Below are 14866 nucleotides of genomic sequence, written 5' to 3' on the forward strand. Positions count from 1 at the left end.
TTTGATTGCAGATAGATAGCTTAGGCCTAGTGCACGGTTCTGGTCGACCTGCCTATACTGTGCCCCTCCCCGCTCTCTCCGTCCCTCGCTAACTCGATATGAAAGATGCAAGTGTTTATGTTTTTTGAAAGTACAGCAACTAATCAGTCTCCTCCGTTCCAAAAATACTGAATATATTAGAATCTTGACACTCAAAAATGGGAGTCGACACCTGGAGTCGACGTGCAAGGAGTCTAGGAATCAATTATTTTGAAGTCTACTCTCTGCCACTACGTAATTGTCGTTAACAGTTGAAAAAATGGCAGAGAAAGGCAAGCGACAGCAGCGAAGTCCTGTATGGCAATACTTTGACAAGTTAAATGAGAAGGAAATGCAAACATTGCGAGGTGGAATTGAGGTACGGTAATGGTAGTACAGGTGCAATACTTAACCATCTGAAAGGGACACACCGTGAGACCCAAGCCGTTGTTGGCAACAGTGCAGCTGCATTGTGAATTCAACATTTCAATCCCTAGTCTGCAATACAATATGCTGCATCTTGTCCATTATAGAAACCAACTCAAGCTTTCATCTTCCTCTTTGTCCAGTGTTCTCTTTGTCTTCAATACAACAACATGCTTCATTTTTAGTTCAGACAGCAACCCAAGCTTTCATGTTCCTTTGCAGAATGCCATAGTGCCCTTCAAGGAACTGTGTGGCCTCTCGGCAGTGGCCAACCTGAAGCAGTGCATCCTGGCCCTGTCCTCACGGCTGACTGGGGCTGACAACAACCCCCTCCTGGTGTTCAACCTCAAGGACCAGTACCCCACCATGGAGCCCCAGAGCCTGCTACCAGAGGTCCTGAAGAAGGTGGTCACCACCTATGACATGGTGAGTACAGGAGGACTTTTGTTTGAACAGTATCATGTTTATTTTATTTCCTTTGTTTTATAAGGTAAGTTGATAGAGAACATTCTTTTTTAGAACCAGGACTTGAAATCTGGGATCTTACTGCATATTTAATCTGAATAAAAGCCTTTCTCAGTAAGACCACTACTAATCTGCTGATTGTAAAAACAACCACAAAACACCTAGAAAATGAGTTTGATTCTAATCAAATCAAGAGGGTTTAGTGGGATTTTAATGGTAACGGGGGGTAAGAGGGTTAGGGAGTAGGGCAGGGGTGAGTTGTTTTAATCAAGTAATTTAATCAATGTTGACAATGGACTGAAGTTATATAATGTGTCATTGAGGCCATTTCAATACAGACCTATAATGCCTAACACCTCACCGTAATCAATATACCTTAATAATACACATTTTACATTTACATTTTTAGTAATTTAGCAGACGCTCTTACCCAGAGCGACTTACAGTTAGTGAGTGCATACATTTTATTTTTTTCATACTGGCCCCCCATGGGAATCGAACCCACAACCCTGGCGTTGCAAGCGCCATGCTCTACCAACTGAGCTACACGGGGCCCCGATAACACGAGTGTTATAGAATGCCGTCCGTCCCCCATTTTGAATATTTCATTACTTATCTACTGTATTTGCTACAATACAGAGAGCAAGATAAAATAACTTGAAAGCTCTGCTAGATTATCCAACGTGGCCATGGAAAAACACTTTAGGCATATCTGATATATTTCATCCTCAAATCTGTAGCCTATGTGCTCTGAATATGTATTGAATACATTTTAAAATATTCATACTTTGATATTTCTATTTGACACCAGCTGTTTTCTGTGTCAGACATGTTTGCAGTGTGCTGTGCACAAAGCATAAATCCTGGGGGCCAGTATGAATATGTATGCACTCACAAAAAAAAACTGTAAGTCGCTCTGGATAAGAGCGTCTGCTAAATGACGTAAAATGTAAAAAGGTGAATTGCTGCTGCTAAAAACTCTGGTTTTAAAATGGTGCAATTCGTACATATTTAGTAGTTGAGAAATAAATAAGTATGAATGGAAAGCCAAGATCCACCTCTTTTTAACCAATGCCGTTTAAAACTGCTATTTTTCCCCACGATTGAATTAACAATTGTTGTGCATTGACTGCTTGCCAAAATACAGGTTTACCCTCGCTATGGCACTCATAACTTGAATGCACCTCGAGAGGAATATTTATCTCAGAATACACAACAACAAGCCGACTAGGTAAATAGATATAAACTGTTCTATTATGGGGTTGTCTGGTTGTTCTATTCATTACTTGTTTAGTTTGCGGAGGAAAAGTAAATGTGGACTGTTCTAGCGTCTTCAAAATGCGCCTCTGCAGAAATTATCTTAATTGAATGTGCTGTTCTTCTTGTTGTAAATGTATTGTGTAGATTCTTTATTTATTTTTTAATTGAGGGAAGTACCAATGTGTCACAAAGTAGTAGTTTGTTTATGATAACTATTGCCATTTTGAAGCCCAGTAGCACCACTAAATACACAAATCACCATAGCTAGTATTTAGCGAGCAAAGCCAGTGTTGAGTTCAGCCGCTTACCTGTCAATCCACTATAAATACCTCCCCATGTTGCTGTGTCTGTCACCAAGGCTGTAATTTCTTCACCCATTAGTAAAGTAATCAGTGTGCCTGACAGCCTCCAGCCCTGTTACTGCAGCTGTGGACTGTCACAAACAGCCCCCTCCATCACATACCCCGCCCGCCTCTCTTAGCTTAGTCACGATGTGTTGCACTCATCACAGACTGTAGGAATGCTCTGGGTTGCCGTCATAAAACTGGGTTTGATGGCCATCTCAATAAATATATAGGCCATATTGTTAATTGTCAGTGCTTTTCAAATAATTTTGTAATTCACTCCAAATTTGGAGATAATGTATCACCTAAGAACATGTTAAAATTGGTTTATTACCTAATATACCCACTTGGGTGTAGGGGGCTGGAGTCACTGTGTTTGTAACCTTCATCTCCATTTTCACTACCTGAAGTGGGGCGCCCGAGCCCAGCAGTCCAACATGGACAGGCCGTCACACACACAGTCACAGTGCTGCTGCCCTTTAGTTCCTGTCACATCGCTCTCAATGCTCCTAAGTAGGTACTCTCTTCTCTCTCACTGGCTGGAAAACTGGCACAGCAACAGGATCGATCTCGGGGGCACGTTGTTGGGTCACCGGCCGACCGTCAGAGATTGACTTGGCAACTGGAGCTCTGCTAAAACAGCTGCCCACGCTCCCCAAGCCCCCGCCCTGTCTGCCTTGGCAGTGGTACAAGACCGCCTGCCTTTATTATGTGACCTTGCAGTGCTCTTAAGTCACTGAGGGAATGTACAAGTCAATTACGCCAGAGCAGCGAACATAATGCCCAGCACCCGTGGCACTAATTGAAACGGAAGGCTGCCGTAACTGTGTCATCTCGCCCCAGAATCGCATTAAGAAACCTATTCTAATTTTAGATGATGCATAATTTCCTTCAGATGATCATATTTATTGCACTCCGAGACAGTAATAAGGGAGAAAGATCCAGATGGTCGTATCCGTGTGTACGGCTCCTGGGTCGTGCAGTGGGTATTTACCAGGATCCATGACAGTAAACACACGCATCATTAACCTCCCGAAATACCCCCGATGTACCAGGGATGTATTTTGGGGTGTTTTATTTTGTCAGGCATTAGAAGTGCAAATGGGCATCTATCTGTGATCAGAGCCACCATGAGTATTTCAACACAGTCATGGAGGTCAGAAGTGTGTGCACTCAATTAAGGCAAGGAGCTAAAATTAGCTGTCCACTACCCAGCCACAGATAAGGCTGGGTTACGCCTCCGAACAAGGCCTCTCCTATTTACAACAGATTGCTGTAATAAACAATAATAACCTACTCTTGAAATCACATGTTTTCAGACCAACTCTGAAACAGGACTGGAGCGTCGTATTTTATAACTGTAACATGCAATTACTGTAATACCCTGGTTGTCTTGCAACTTTCAATAACATGCTCTGATACACTCCATTCACTCTATTTTTACTGTGCCTAAAGCACAACTCCCGCTGCTTGGCCCTCTATCTCTGTAATAAGAGGCTTATTTTCCCCCGCACTGGATAGATACACCGCAAACAAAATGAAGATTGCTCACTACCGCAGAATGCCAGGCTGCTGTAAAGGGAATAAGAGGTTCAAATGGACTGTCTGCTTTCTCCTCTCCTGACAGATGATCCAGACCAGCAAGGCTCTGCTGGAGAACTTTGAGGGAGTCTACGACCGAATACTGCTAACCCAGAAAGCAGGTAAGAAAGAGAGAGAAAGAGATGAACAAAGAGCGATGTTTAGCATGAAAAGCCAATTTCTCTGCAAAGATCCACTGTCCCTCAGATATTCCCTTCTTCCTTTCATATACAATCATCCCCTCCTCTCTGAAGTATGCAAATGGAGACTGGCAGCTAACAAAAAAGATGGACTGATTTATGCCGGGCCCTGTTACATAAGCGTTATTAACATTTGATTCATGCTCATTTCTGTGACCCGGCTGCTTTGAAACTCTGCTTTGATTCAGCCTGGTTTTTGATGATTCTCACGGCGTTGGCCTCGCTGCTCCTCTAATTAAGAGGGTTGCAGAGGAGGTGGTAAACACCCAGGTTCTGAACAGAACAACATCAAAGACTGGCAGACGGCTGCGGTTTCTTTATGCCTGGGCTGAACCAGGAACCGCACCGCTACAAGGTGTGCAGAATGAGATCAAGCCCATCTAATAACAATTGAACGGGAATAATTTACCAGAATGGATGAAAAGAGTGTTTTGTCTGAGCAATTGATTGGACAAATTATTGATCTCATTGTTACGAGAATTCTGCGTTTGCACTTTGATATGAATATTGCAGCTTGTGTGCTCTTGCAATTCTATTATATCTGTGATCTTAGCACTGTTTATCCCGCTCCTCTGGCGAGAGCCTCTGTGAGAATAGCCTTCTGGCCCTGCATAATGTGTTGACTTAACTTGGACAGGGGCAGTGTTAATCCATTCTGCTCTGAGGGTGTGGGGGATTGGGAAGATCTTAGAGCCTTGATAGGGTGATTGGCAGCTCATCAATGGAACACACTGGCAGAGATCCCCACCCCTCGCTCCCAGGTGGGGGAGTCTTGGCTTGAGAAGCTGTCAGAATGTTCACTCCCTCTTCCTTCCCCCATTATGAGGGGAACTCAACAAGGTGGATTTTTCCGGAAAGAGCTCTAGTGGTGCAAACTGCAAAACCATTTTTTGGGCATAAAAACAGCATAACATTTACTACAGTACAAATAAAATCAATTCAATGAGAGGATAATTTAGACTTCTGTGTCTTTAATCTAATGCAGCGCATTTCAGCAATGTTTCCCATCTAAGCATTGTAGATGTTTCATTTATCATGGAGTAACTTCCTTGGAGCGCCGAGTGAGGAAAAACAGGCCATCGTTCCAGGGGCTGGGGTTTATTGGTTTCCAGATGGATGACATATAAAATATTAATAGTCTATTGTCTTAGTCTCATCAATGGGGCAGAGGAGTGTCTTTTAACTGAGTGTGCGTCGCAAATCAATGGCTTTGTGCCGTCATTTCCTCTTCTTAGTATTCATCACAACACCTACAGGACCTGCCTTCAAGCTGCTACCCGAGACATTAGCCATTGGTGGTCTGAGAGTTAAAATGTGAACTGCTTAAATGAATGGTGCTGAAGGAGACAACTAAAACATCTCTTACTCTAGGAAACAGGGAGATAGTTCACTTTTGGTGCCCGCTAGATCTATAGTATTACAGTATATTGTGTCCATAGTCTGAAAGCATTCCTCTTCAAAGGTGATATGAAGCGATCCCACTTTCTCAAGATGGTTATTTGCCTCTAATCTTTGAAATGTCGATGAAGATTAACCTAAAAGTAACTAGGGATTGGGACACTTACTCCAGTACTCGATTTAAAGTTTGTATTTGTTTACTAATAGTCAATACAAGTACTCGAAATTCACAAATGCAACTATTTAGCAGGTTACATTTATAAGCACTGACAGAATTTCGAACTCTAAGGTGTGTGTATTCTTTGTGGAGTATGTCAAGTGCAGTGAAAATGTGTTAAGTTGTGTATCAGAACAACCAGTAATTGGAACAACCAGCATAGCGCAAACTTTTTTGCCTTCAGCCCAGTTTCACGCTAACATGTGAGTACTCGGGCACTGAAAATTGTTTCCATGAGTACTCAAAAACAGAAATTCTTTCAAAAGCCCATCCCTAAAATGTACAGTGAGGGGAAAAAAGTATTTGATCCCCTGCTGATTTTGTACGGTTGCCCACTGACAAAGACATGTTCAGTCTATAATTTTAATGGTAGGTTTATTTGAACAGTGAGAGACAGAATAATAACAACAAAAAATCCAGAAAAACGCATGTCAAAAATGTAAAAATTGATTTGCATTTTAATGAGGGAAATAAGTATTTGACCCCTCTGCAAAACATGACTTAGTACTTAGGGCAAAACCCTTGTTGACAATCACAGAGGTCAGACGTTTCTTGTAGTTGGGCACCAGGTTTGCACACATCTCAGGAGGGATTTTGTCCCACTCCTCTTTGCAGATCTTCTCCAAGTTATTAAGGTTTCGAGCCTGACGTTTGGCAACTCGAACCTTCAGCTCCCTCCACAGATTTTCTATGGGATTAAGGTCTGGAGACTGGCTAGGCCACTCCAGGACCTTAATGTGCTTCTTCTTGAGCCACTCCTTTGTTGCCTTGACCGTGTGTTTTGGGTCATTGTCATGCTGGAATACCCATCCACGACCCATTTTCAATGCCCTGGCTGAGGGAAGGAGGTTCTCACCCAAGATTTGATGGTACATGGCGCCGTCCATCGTCCCTTTGATGCAGTGAAGTTGTCCTGGCAGAAAAACCCCCAAAGCATAATGTTTCCACCTCCATGTTTGACGGTGGGGATGGTGTTCTTGGGGTCATAGGCAGCATTCCTCCTCCTCCAAACACGGCGAAGTTGAGTTGATGCCAAAGAGCTCCATTTTGGTCTCATCTGACCACAACACTTTCACCCAGTTCTCCTCTGAATCATTCAGATGTTCATTGGCAAACTTCAGACGGGCCTGTATATGTGCTTTCTTGAGCAGGGGGACCTTGCGGGCGCTGCAGGATTTCAGTCCTTCACGGCATAGTGTGTTACCAATTTGTTTTCTTGGTGACTATGGTCCCAGCTGCCTTGAGATCATTGACAAGATGCTCCGAGTTCTGGGCTGATTCCTCACCGTTCTCATGATCATTGCAACTCCACGAGGTGAGCTCTTGCATGGAGCCCCAGGCCGAGGGAGACTGACAGTTATTTTGTGTTTCTTCCATTTGCGAATAATCGCACCAACTGTTGTCACTTTCTCACCAAGCTGCTTGGCGATGGTCTTGTAGCCCATTCCAGCCTTGTGTAGGTCTACTGTCTTGTCCCTGCCATCCTTGGAGAGCTCTTTGGTCTTGGCCATGGTGGAGAGTTTGGAATCTGATTGATTGCTTCTGTGGACAGGTGTCTTTTATACAGGTAACAAACTGAGATTAGGATCACTCCCTTTAAGAGTGTGCTCCTAATCTCAGCTCATTACCTGTATAAAAGACACCTGGGAGACAGAAAACTTTCTGATTGAGAGGGGGTCAAATACTTATTTCCCTCATTAAAATGCAAATCAATTTATAACATTTTTGACATGCGTTTCTCTGGATTTTTTTATTGTTATTCTGTCTCTCACTGTTCAAATAAACCTACCATTAAAATTATAGACTGATAATTTCTTTGTCAGTGGGCAAACGTACAAAATCAGCAGGGGATCAAATACTTTTTTCCCTCACTGTACCTAACTAGGCCACTCAGTTAAGCCAAAACCATAGGCTACTGAAGCTAGGAAATACTTCATATGCATTTGTATTATTTTGTTAGTTAAAATGGGCGCACATGACAACTAAACAGGTTAATCATGGGCTTCCACATTAGCCGCCCAAGGCTTCTGATCACTACCAGGCACCATATCAAATCTACTGGGCTGGATTCAACCACCGACATTTGCAAAATAGGACACAGCAGATGGTAAACTAAGCAACAAGAAATTAATGTTCTAACTTCATCAATACGTATTGTCAGCTGTGAGTGTGAGTGGAAAATGGGTCAATACAAACTGTATTCCCTCCGGACAGTGAGCAGAACATTCCAGCAACAGCTACTGGAGTTCTGAGTATTCCATCATAACCACTCAGAGAGAGCAAACCGTGTCAAAAGACCCTCTGGGTAACATTAAATAAAGATAAGTACTTACTGTCTGAAACGCACAAATCAAATGCAAAACATGACACTCACACAGGTACCAAATAACATCTGGGACAATTCAATAGCTGAACCCCAAAAGACACCTAGTCTGGACAGAGTACTGCTTATAACAGATCCCACCTAGGTTAACTTTTACAAACTACCTAGAAAACAAGCTGCAGAGAAAATGTGGAACATAACATGAATGGAGAAACCCCATTACAGTAATGGGCTGTGGCCACTAAATACGGTAGATGATCTTCTACAGGTTAAAATGCATCATCGATTCAGGAGGTGTGTTGCTTTTGCGATTCAATCCATTATTAATAAAGCTAGTAAACAGGCAGATCATCTTTCATAAAATATATTTTATATGTACATGCATGGCACCGTTTGACTATACCAACGGGGATTTAGCCTAGGCTACATTACAGGTTGGGGAAACGGTTTCATTAATATTTCCTATGACTGGGCGCTCTGGTCCAAGTTCATTATACTGACAGTTATTGAGCTCCAGGCAGACGAGGGAGAAGATTACACCAGCTAAAGAAGCTAATCCCTGATGTATTGTCATTGGCCACGGCAAACCCCTTTCCTACCTGCCGCTCGGTTATGGACTGTCAAAGGTGACTGAGAACCTTTGGTGGCTCCATGCAGTCTTTGTCAGCGAGCATAAGCTTGCAGAGAATTGAGTTTGAAAGGGCTTGCTCAGAATGACAGAATGCGTCCCCCGCCCCACACACCCCCAACTCTACACTGCGTTGCTAAGCAACCCCTGCTGAGAGTTGGTTGTACGGTGTGTGTGTGTGTGTGTGTGTCTCCCCAGCACAGTCATGCTTCATGCGTACAAAAGCATTGATTGTAGTTACAGCAGCACAGCACCTGAGGTGGGGGAAAATCATTCCGGAATCATTCAGATGTTTCACAGTGCACAACATCAAAAAGGCTGGGAGTAACAGATTATTAGCACTGTGTATGGTCCAATTCAAAAAAATATCTATACCCTACACATTCTCTGTTAGAGAATACAATACTAGCCTCAACCAGGGCCTAATTTGTGAACATTTCTTTTGCCATTTTCTCCATCTCGACTCTTCATCTAGGTCAGATATGTGCTTACTGCTGGAGTGCCAATATCACAGTCCTCCTCAGAATCATCAACATCCATCCAACCCACACCCACCCCACGCTATATCTCACATGTACGGTATTTGGTGTTGCCATGGAAACAACACCAACAGGGCTGGGAACCGACCCAGAGCTGATAGAGCGCCGCGATAGATCTGAGCATACTCAATCCGACCGTTTCAGTGCGTGTGTGTGTGTATGCCATCAGCTGAGTCTGGTGACGCTATTAGTAGTATACCAAGCTCCCGTTACCAAGCACCTTAATGGCCAGACAGGCTGGTGCCATTTCCATTTTCAATTCTGCTTTGTAGTGCCGTACTCAAGGACAAAAGTGATATAGACAGTGGTGGAAAAACTACCCAATTGTCATACTTGAGTAAAAGTAAAGATACCTTGATAGAAAATGACTCAAGTAAAAGTGACCCGGTAAGATACTACTTGAGTAAAAGTCAAAAAATATTTGGTTTTAAATATACTAGGGGGAGAAGGAACAGAGAGCTTTTCCTACTTAAAAGATAGAGTAATTATCATAGGTACCTAACGGAGAGACGGAATTAAAACAAAAATCCAGAAAACAATGAAAGTAATAATGAATGAAGTGTACCTATGATAAATATTACAGACCTCCTACATGCTTTGTAAGCAGGAAAACCTGCAAAATCGGCAGTGTATCAAATACTTGTTCTCCCCACTGTAAGTATCAAAAGTAAAAGTATAAATCAATTCAAATTGCTTATATTAAGCAAACCAAATGACACAATGTTCTTTTTTTTCTCTTTTAAAAAAATCTACAGATAGCCAGGGGCACACTCCAACACGCAGACATCATTTACAAATGAAGCATTTGTGTTTTAGTGAGTCCGCCAGATCAGAGGCAGTAGAGATGACCAGGGATGTTCTCTTGATAAGTGTGTGAATTGGACCATTTTCCTGTCCTGCTAAGCATTCACAATGTAACGAGTACTTTTGAGTGTCAGGGAAAATGTATGGAGTAAAAAGTACATTATTTTCTTTAGGAATGTAGTAAAGTAAAAGTTGTTAAATATAAATAGTAAAGTAAAGTACAGATACCCCAAAGAACTACTTAAGTAGTACTTCAAAGTATTTTTATTAAGTACTTTACACCCCTGGATATAGACAATGAAAACAAGAACTACACCAGGTATTTCAAGTACTGTATGTACAGCGAGACAAACATAGAAACTGACAGAGACGGGAGATGGTTGAATCTGAAATGAATGTGATCACTTAACGTAGGATCATCTAAAGTGTGTTTAAAAAAAAATCATTTTCTCACACGTCAAGAATGAAACCAAATGTGTGGAGGCCTTGGCTTAAGGCTTTTCCCATAGTGTTGACACTTACCTAACCCCAATTGGCATTTCATGCAAACCTAGCATATAAATGCATTGAGCATTGTACGTCAATGCTAGCCTCTGTGACAAATGTGTGTGAATACAGATTGTAAAACTTGTGTCCCCTGACCCCTCTCTCCCCAGCGATGGAGTTCCACGAGAACCTCCATGACATGGCAGTGAAGGAGGGCCTGAAGGGCAGGAAGCTGACCAAGGCTGTGGAGAGCTTCACCTGGAACATAACCATCCTCAAGGTAAGGATGATGACCACTTAGTTTGAGTAATTTGTTTTTGCATTCTTTTTTTTTCTGAAAGTTTTTTTAAAGCTTTTTTAAGTTTTGTGAAATCAATCTTTTAGCTACCAGTAAACCGTTTAAAACCTCTTCGATGTCAGGTCCCCTGTTTAGGGTTTTCTGGTGCTGGTTCCGGTCCCGGACGAAATTGTCACTTATAAATCGATCTGTGGACATCATAAATCGATATGACTTGCATTGAGCGGTAGCCCTAATTCTCACGGACACAGTTGTATGTCTCTTCTGCCTGTATGAAGCAGGATGTGAAATCTGACACCACTTGAAGCTGGGATGTCCCTCCTACCATTTCATTCGCTCTTCTGACTGTCCATCAACTCCTGTCTGAAGCCTACGTCACAGCCACTAACAACGCATATGCCTGGAATCCTTACACTGTAACGCAGCAGGAAAGAGTGATTATGTTGCTATAGAGATCGATTTATAGCCAGTAATCTAAAATAATAATAGATTTTAAACAAAAAAAACACTTTCTGTTTGTCATAGATGGACAAGATTAATATGAGATTAAAGGCGAGCTCCTAACGAGTTCAGGAAGCCAATCTAGAGCTCTGAGACGTTCACAGCGATAGGGGGCAGACGTTTTGATCAAGAGAGACCTTTAGAAACTTTGCACACTAAATATACAAATATGTATTTCACAGTTATAAGGAAGGTGAAATCTTATAGTTGGTCGTTTTATAAATTGATTGTAATATATTTAGAAGGAAAAAAAATCAGACAGTTTTGTTGAATAGGAAATAGTGACTACACCTCAGCAATCTATAACTATTTTTACCAGAAAGGTGAGTTTAACCTTTCTTGGAGTATGCAGCATTACTAGTTATTGTTTATGGTCCTCTCATGATAAATAATTCCTTTTGGGGATTACGTAATTACATTTTTGATTACATTTAGTTCCATTTGAGGTTTAACTTCTTGTTTGTTTTATTGAGGACAGGCATAGGCAGTGAATTTAAATTCAAGAAACAACTTCAGAGGAAATACTTTAGAGATTCAGATTCCACAGTGCAGTCGAGCTTCACTAAATGAGGAAAACATATTTTTTTTTTGAGAGAGAGTTTGTTTACAGAAGGGACATAAGGTTTAAATTGACATTTGTTTTCCAGCTGCAGCGCGGTGGAATAATAGCTTATGTCTGAGCTAGGTATTGCACACATTCAGTCTGATGTATTTGCCTTCTTGCCATTCATTTAACCCCTCTGTCAATGCAAGGGGTAATTATCAATGAATGACCTTCCGCATATTTATTTGTGATATTTGCATGTGTTAATTGCATGAGCGTTTGGGCTCATCATTTATACATGGTCCCTGGGAAATTGAGTTGGTGCCTGGTGAGTGTGTGGCTATGCTGCATAATTCATTAAACACAGAAGCAGTGGTTACGCTCCGTGGGCATTGGGGAGATGTAGGACTCCACTGTCTGACCGCATACAGCTAAGATTACAGTTAGTACCACACTACTCTCTCGCTTCGTGACCTTTTTAAGGTACTATTGGTTTCACCCTTTGTCTTTCTGTTTAAACTGGAGATTCAAGTTGTTGATGCATGCTCCATTGTCTCTATATTGCCATTCCTGTCATGTCCCTGTCTTCCCCTCCAGGGCCAGGCGGACCTGCTGAAGCATGCAAAGAGTGAGGTCCAGGAGAACCTGAAGCAGATCCACTACGCCGCCCTCACCTGTAACCTCAGTAAGGACGGGCCATCAGGGAGCACGGCAGGCTCCGAGTCCAGGACCCGACAACGCAGCCTGGACGCCATCCCCGAGAAAGCCATGGCGGAGGACGGGCTCTCTGAGGAGGACAACTGAAGGCTTACGCCCTAAACCCTTCATACCCCCAAGCCCCTTGCCTACCCTAGTGGCATTCAGAAACCTCCTTATCCTTACCGCAGTCCCACACAAACCTAACTACAGTATAACTGTTCCAGTGCCGTTGCCACACAAAACTATTCTTATTCCAGTGCCGTATACAACCATTCCATTCCCACCCCAGACCCACTCAAACCTCCCTTTGCTTAACCCAGTCCCACACAAAAAGCCCTTAATCCCTCCTGCCCACCTCAACGTCCAACAGCAAGATGTTGCGGGTCAACTAGGAGGGCCAAGTGAACTTGCAGCCACGGGACAGTCTTAAAGCAGTGACCTACTGTAGAGACAGTGCACTTATTTACAGGCGGACCCCAGGGTCTGACCCTAGGAGAGCGAGGTCCAAGGATTTCTTAAGCACAATTTATGGGTTTCTGACCAACCAGAAACCAGAGCTGTGAATGTAATAGGAAACAGGAAGAGGAAAGATGGAGAGAAGGAAAGGGAGGAGGAGAGAGCTGTTTACAATTAATGAACTTGTTCTTGTCTGCCAAAATAGTATGTGTATATATGGAGTTGTGTTACTTTTTCTGGAACGTGCATCATTTTATTATTGTGTTCTTGAGAAATAAGATTTATTTTGTAAAGGAAATGGCTCGTCCATTAAAAATAACTATTTTATTTGTCTGTACAGATGTGAAATTGGGGTGTCACTACGAAGTGACCTTTACACTTTCCCACTGGAGAGTTCCTTTGTCGAGACATTGGGACGGCTAGAGAATGTAAACCTCAGTGTGTGGTCCAAGGGTGGCAGTCAAGTCTCCAACACAACCAGCAAGCGCTTTGGGAAGGAACCACGAAGAGAGTAGCGCGTTAGGCCTAACGTTTGGTATCATTGCGCCATTCCATGTGAGAGAATTGAGTAAGAAATACAAAGTAATAATGGATTCTAAACCTGTGCTGACGACTAACTAGCACCCTATTCATGAATACTGTTCGATATATGACTGTGCCTCATTGCTACAAATCATTCAACAAAGGGGATGGATGGTCTTCCTCACCATCCATCCATCTTAACCTGCCTTTCCCCACCAGTTGCTTCTAGTTTGCATTTGTCCTCTGTTTATTCTCTCCACGGTACTGAAACAGTGTTGCTCCTGGTCAACTTTAGCCACCCACCACCACCACCTCTGGATCTCATATTTCACCACCAGTGTTTTAACTGGGCCCACACTGGGACAAAAAGTAATTCATGAACTTCAGTGCTGTGACAGTTGTTGTATTTATAACTGTTGTTAACCATTTTTACAGATGGAGGAGAAAAAACACGTTTAAAACTCAATACCGGTTTAGCACTTATCTGTTAATTCCCGAAACCTTCAGAATAAACCACGTCAAATCGTTTATGGTGTCTGGTGTCAGATTCATTGACAGACCGTATGCACATTCATTAACATTCTACAGTGTGTTGTTTTAATGCTGTTACTGTTCAAGGACAGCCATCGCATGGAGCTGCTGGAGGAACTGAAGCATCGCTATTGATTAGTTCAGTGTGCTGATAGGAGTGGAAAGAGCCTAGGGATATCTAGCGAAGTTTGCCATAGACGTGTCTGGCACACGTTCACAAAAACACACATACACACACACACAAGACATGCACGCACAGCTGATAACCCATGCAAACATATACACACAATCTATTTTTGTCACTAAATTTGTTTCCACTTCATCGCCCTGATAGACCACTGCATTGTGGTCACTGGTCTGCAGAGAAAAACAAGCACCCCAACACATCAAAGGACAAAGAACCCCAGGAAATGTTCTTAGAAAAGCAAAAAGATTGTCCCCTGGAAGTTAAACTAGAGTACAGCACCACACAATAGCATTTAGAATAGATCAAATCAACATTTATTGGTCGCGCACACAGATTTGCAGATGTAGCAATAAAAAACGATACAGAACAAATAATAATAAATATGTTATATAGGATGATCCATGACTAGAATATACATACAGTGGGGAAAAAAAGTTTT

The 14866-nt window shown here is 42.4% G+C and overlaps 1 protein-coding gene across 1 annotated transcript; it reads left to right on the forward strand.

Moving 5' to 3' along the window:
* Positions 1 to 528: 528 nt before the first annotated feature.
* Positions 529 to 14237, forward strand: LOC121561852 (inactive phospholipase C-like protein 2). The gene is made up of 4 exons (XM_045220416.1): positions 529 to 870; positions 4141 to 4216; positions 10860 to 10969; positions 12630 to 14237. Exons 1-4 carry the CDS (start codon positions 529 to 531, stop codon positions 12834 to 12836), a joined length of 735 nt encoding a protein of 244 aa, XP_045076351.1. The 3' UTR covers positions 12837 to 14237.
* The last annotated feature ends 629 nt before the right edge of the window (positions 14238 to 14866 follow it).

Source organism: Coregonus clupeaformis, unplaced genomic scaffold (genome assembly GCF_020615455.1).
Source record: "Coregonus clupeaformis isolate EN_2021a unplaced genomic scaffold, ASM2061545v1 scaf3763, whole genome shotgun sequence".
In the NCBI taxonomy this organism is placed as follows: domain Eukaryota; kingdom Metazoa; phylum Chordata; class Actinopteri; order Salmoniformes; family Salmonidae; genus Coregonus; species Coregonus clupeaformis.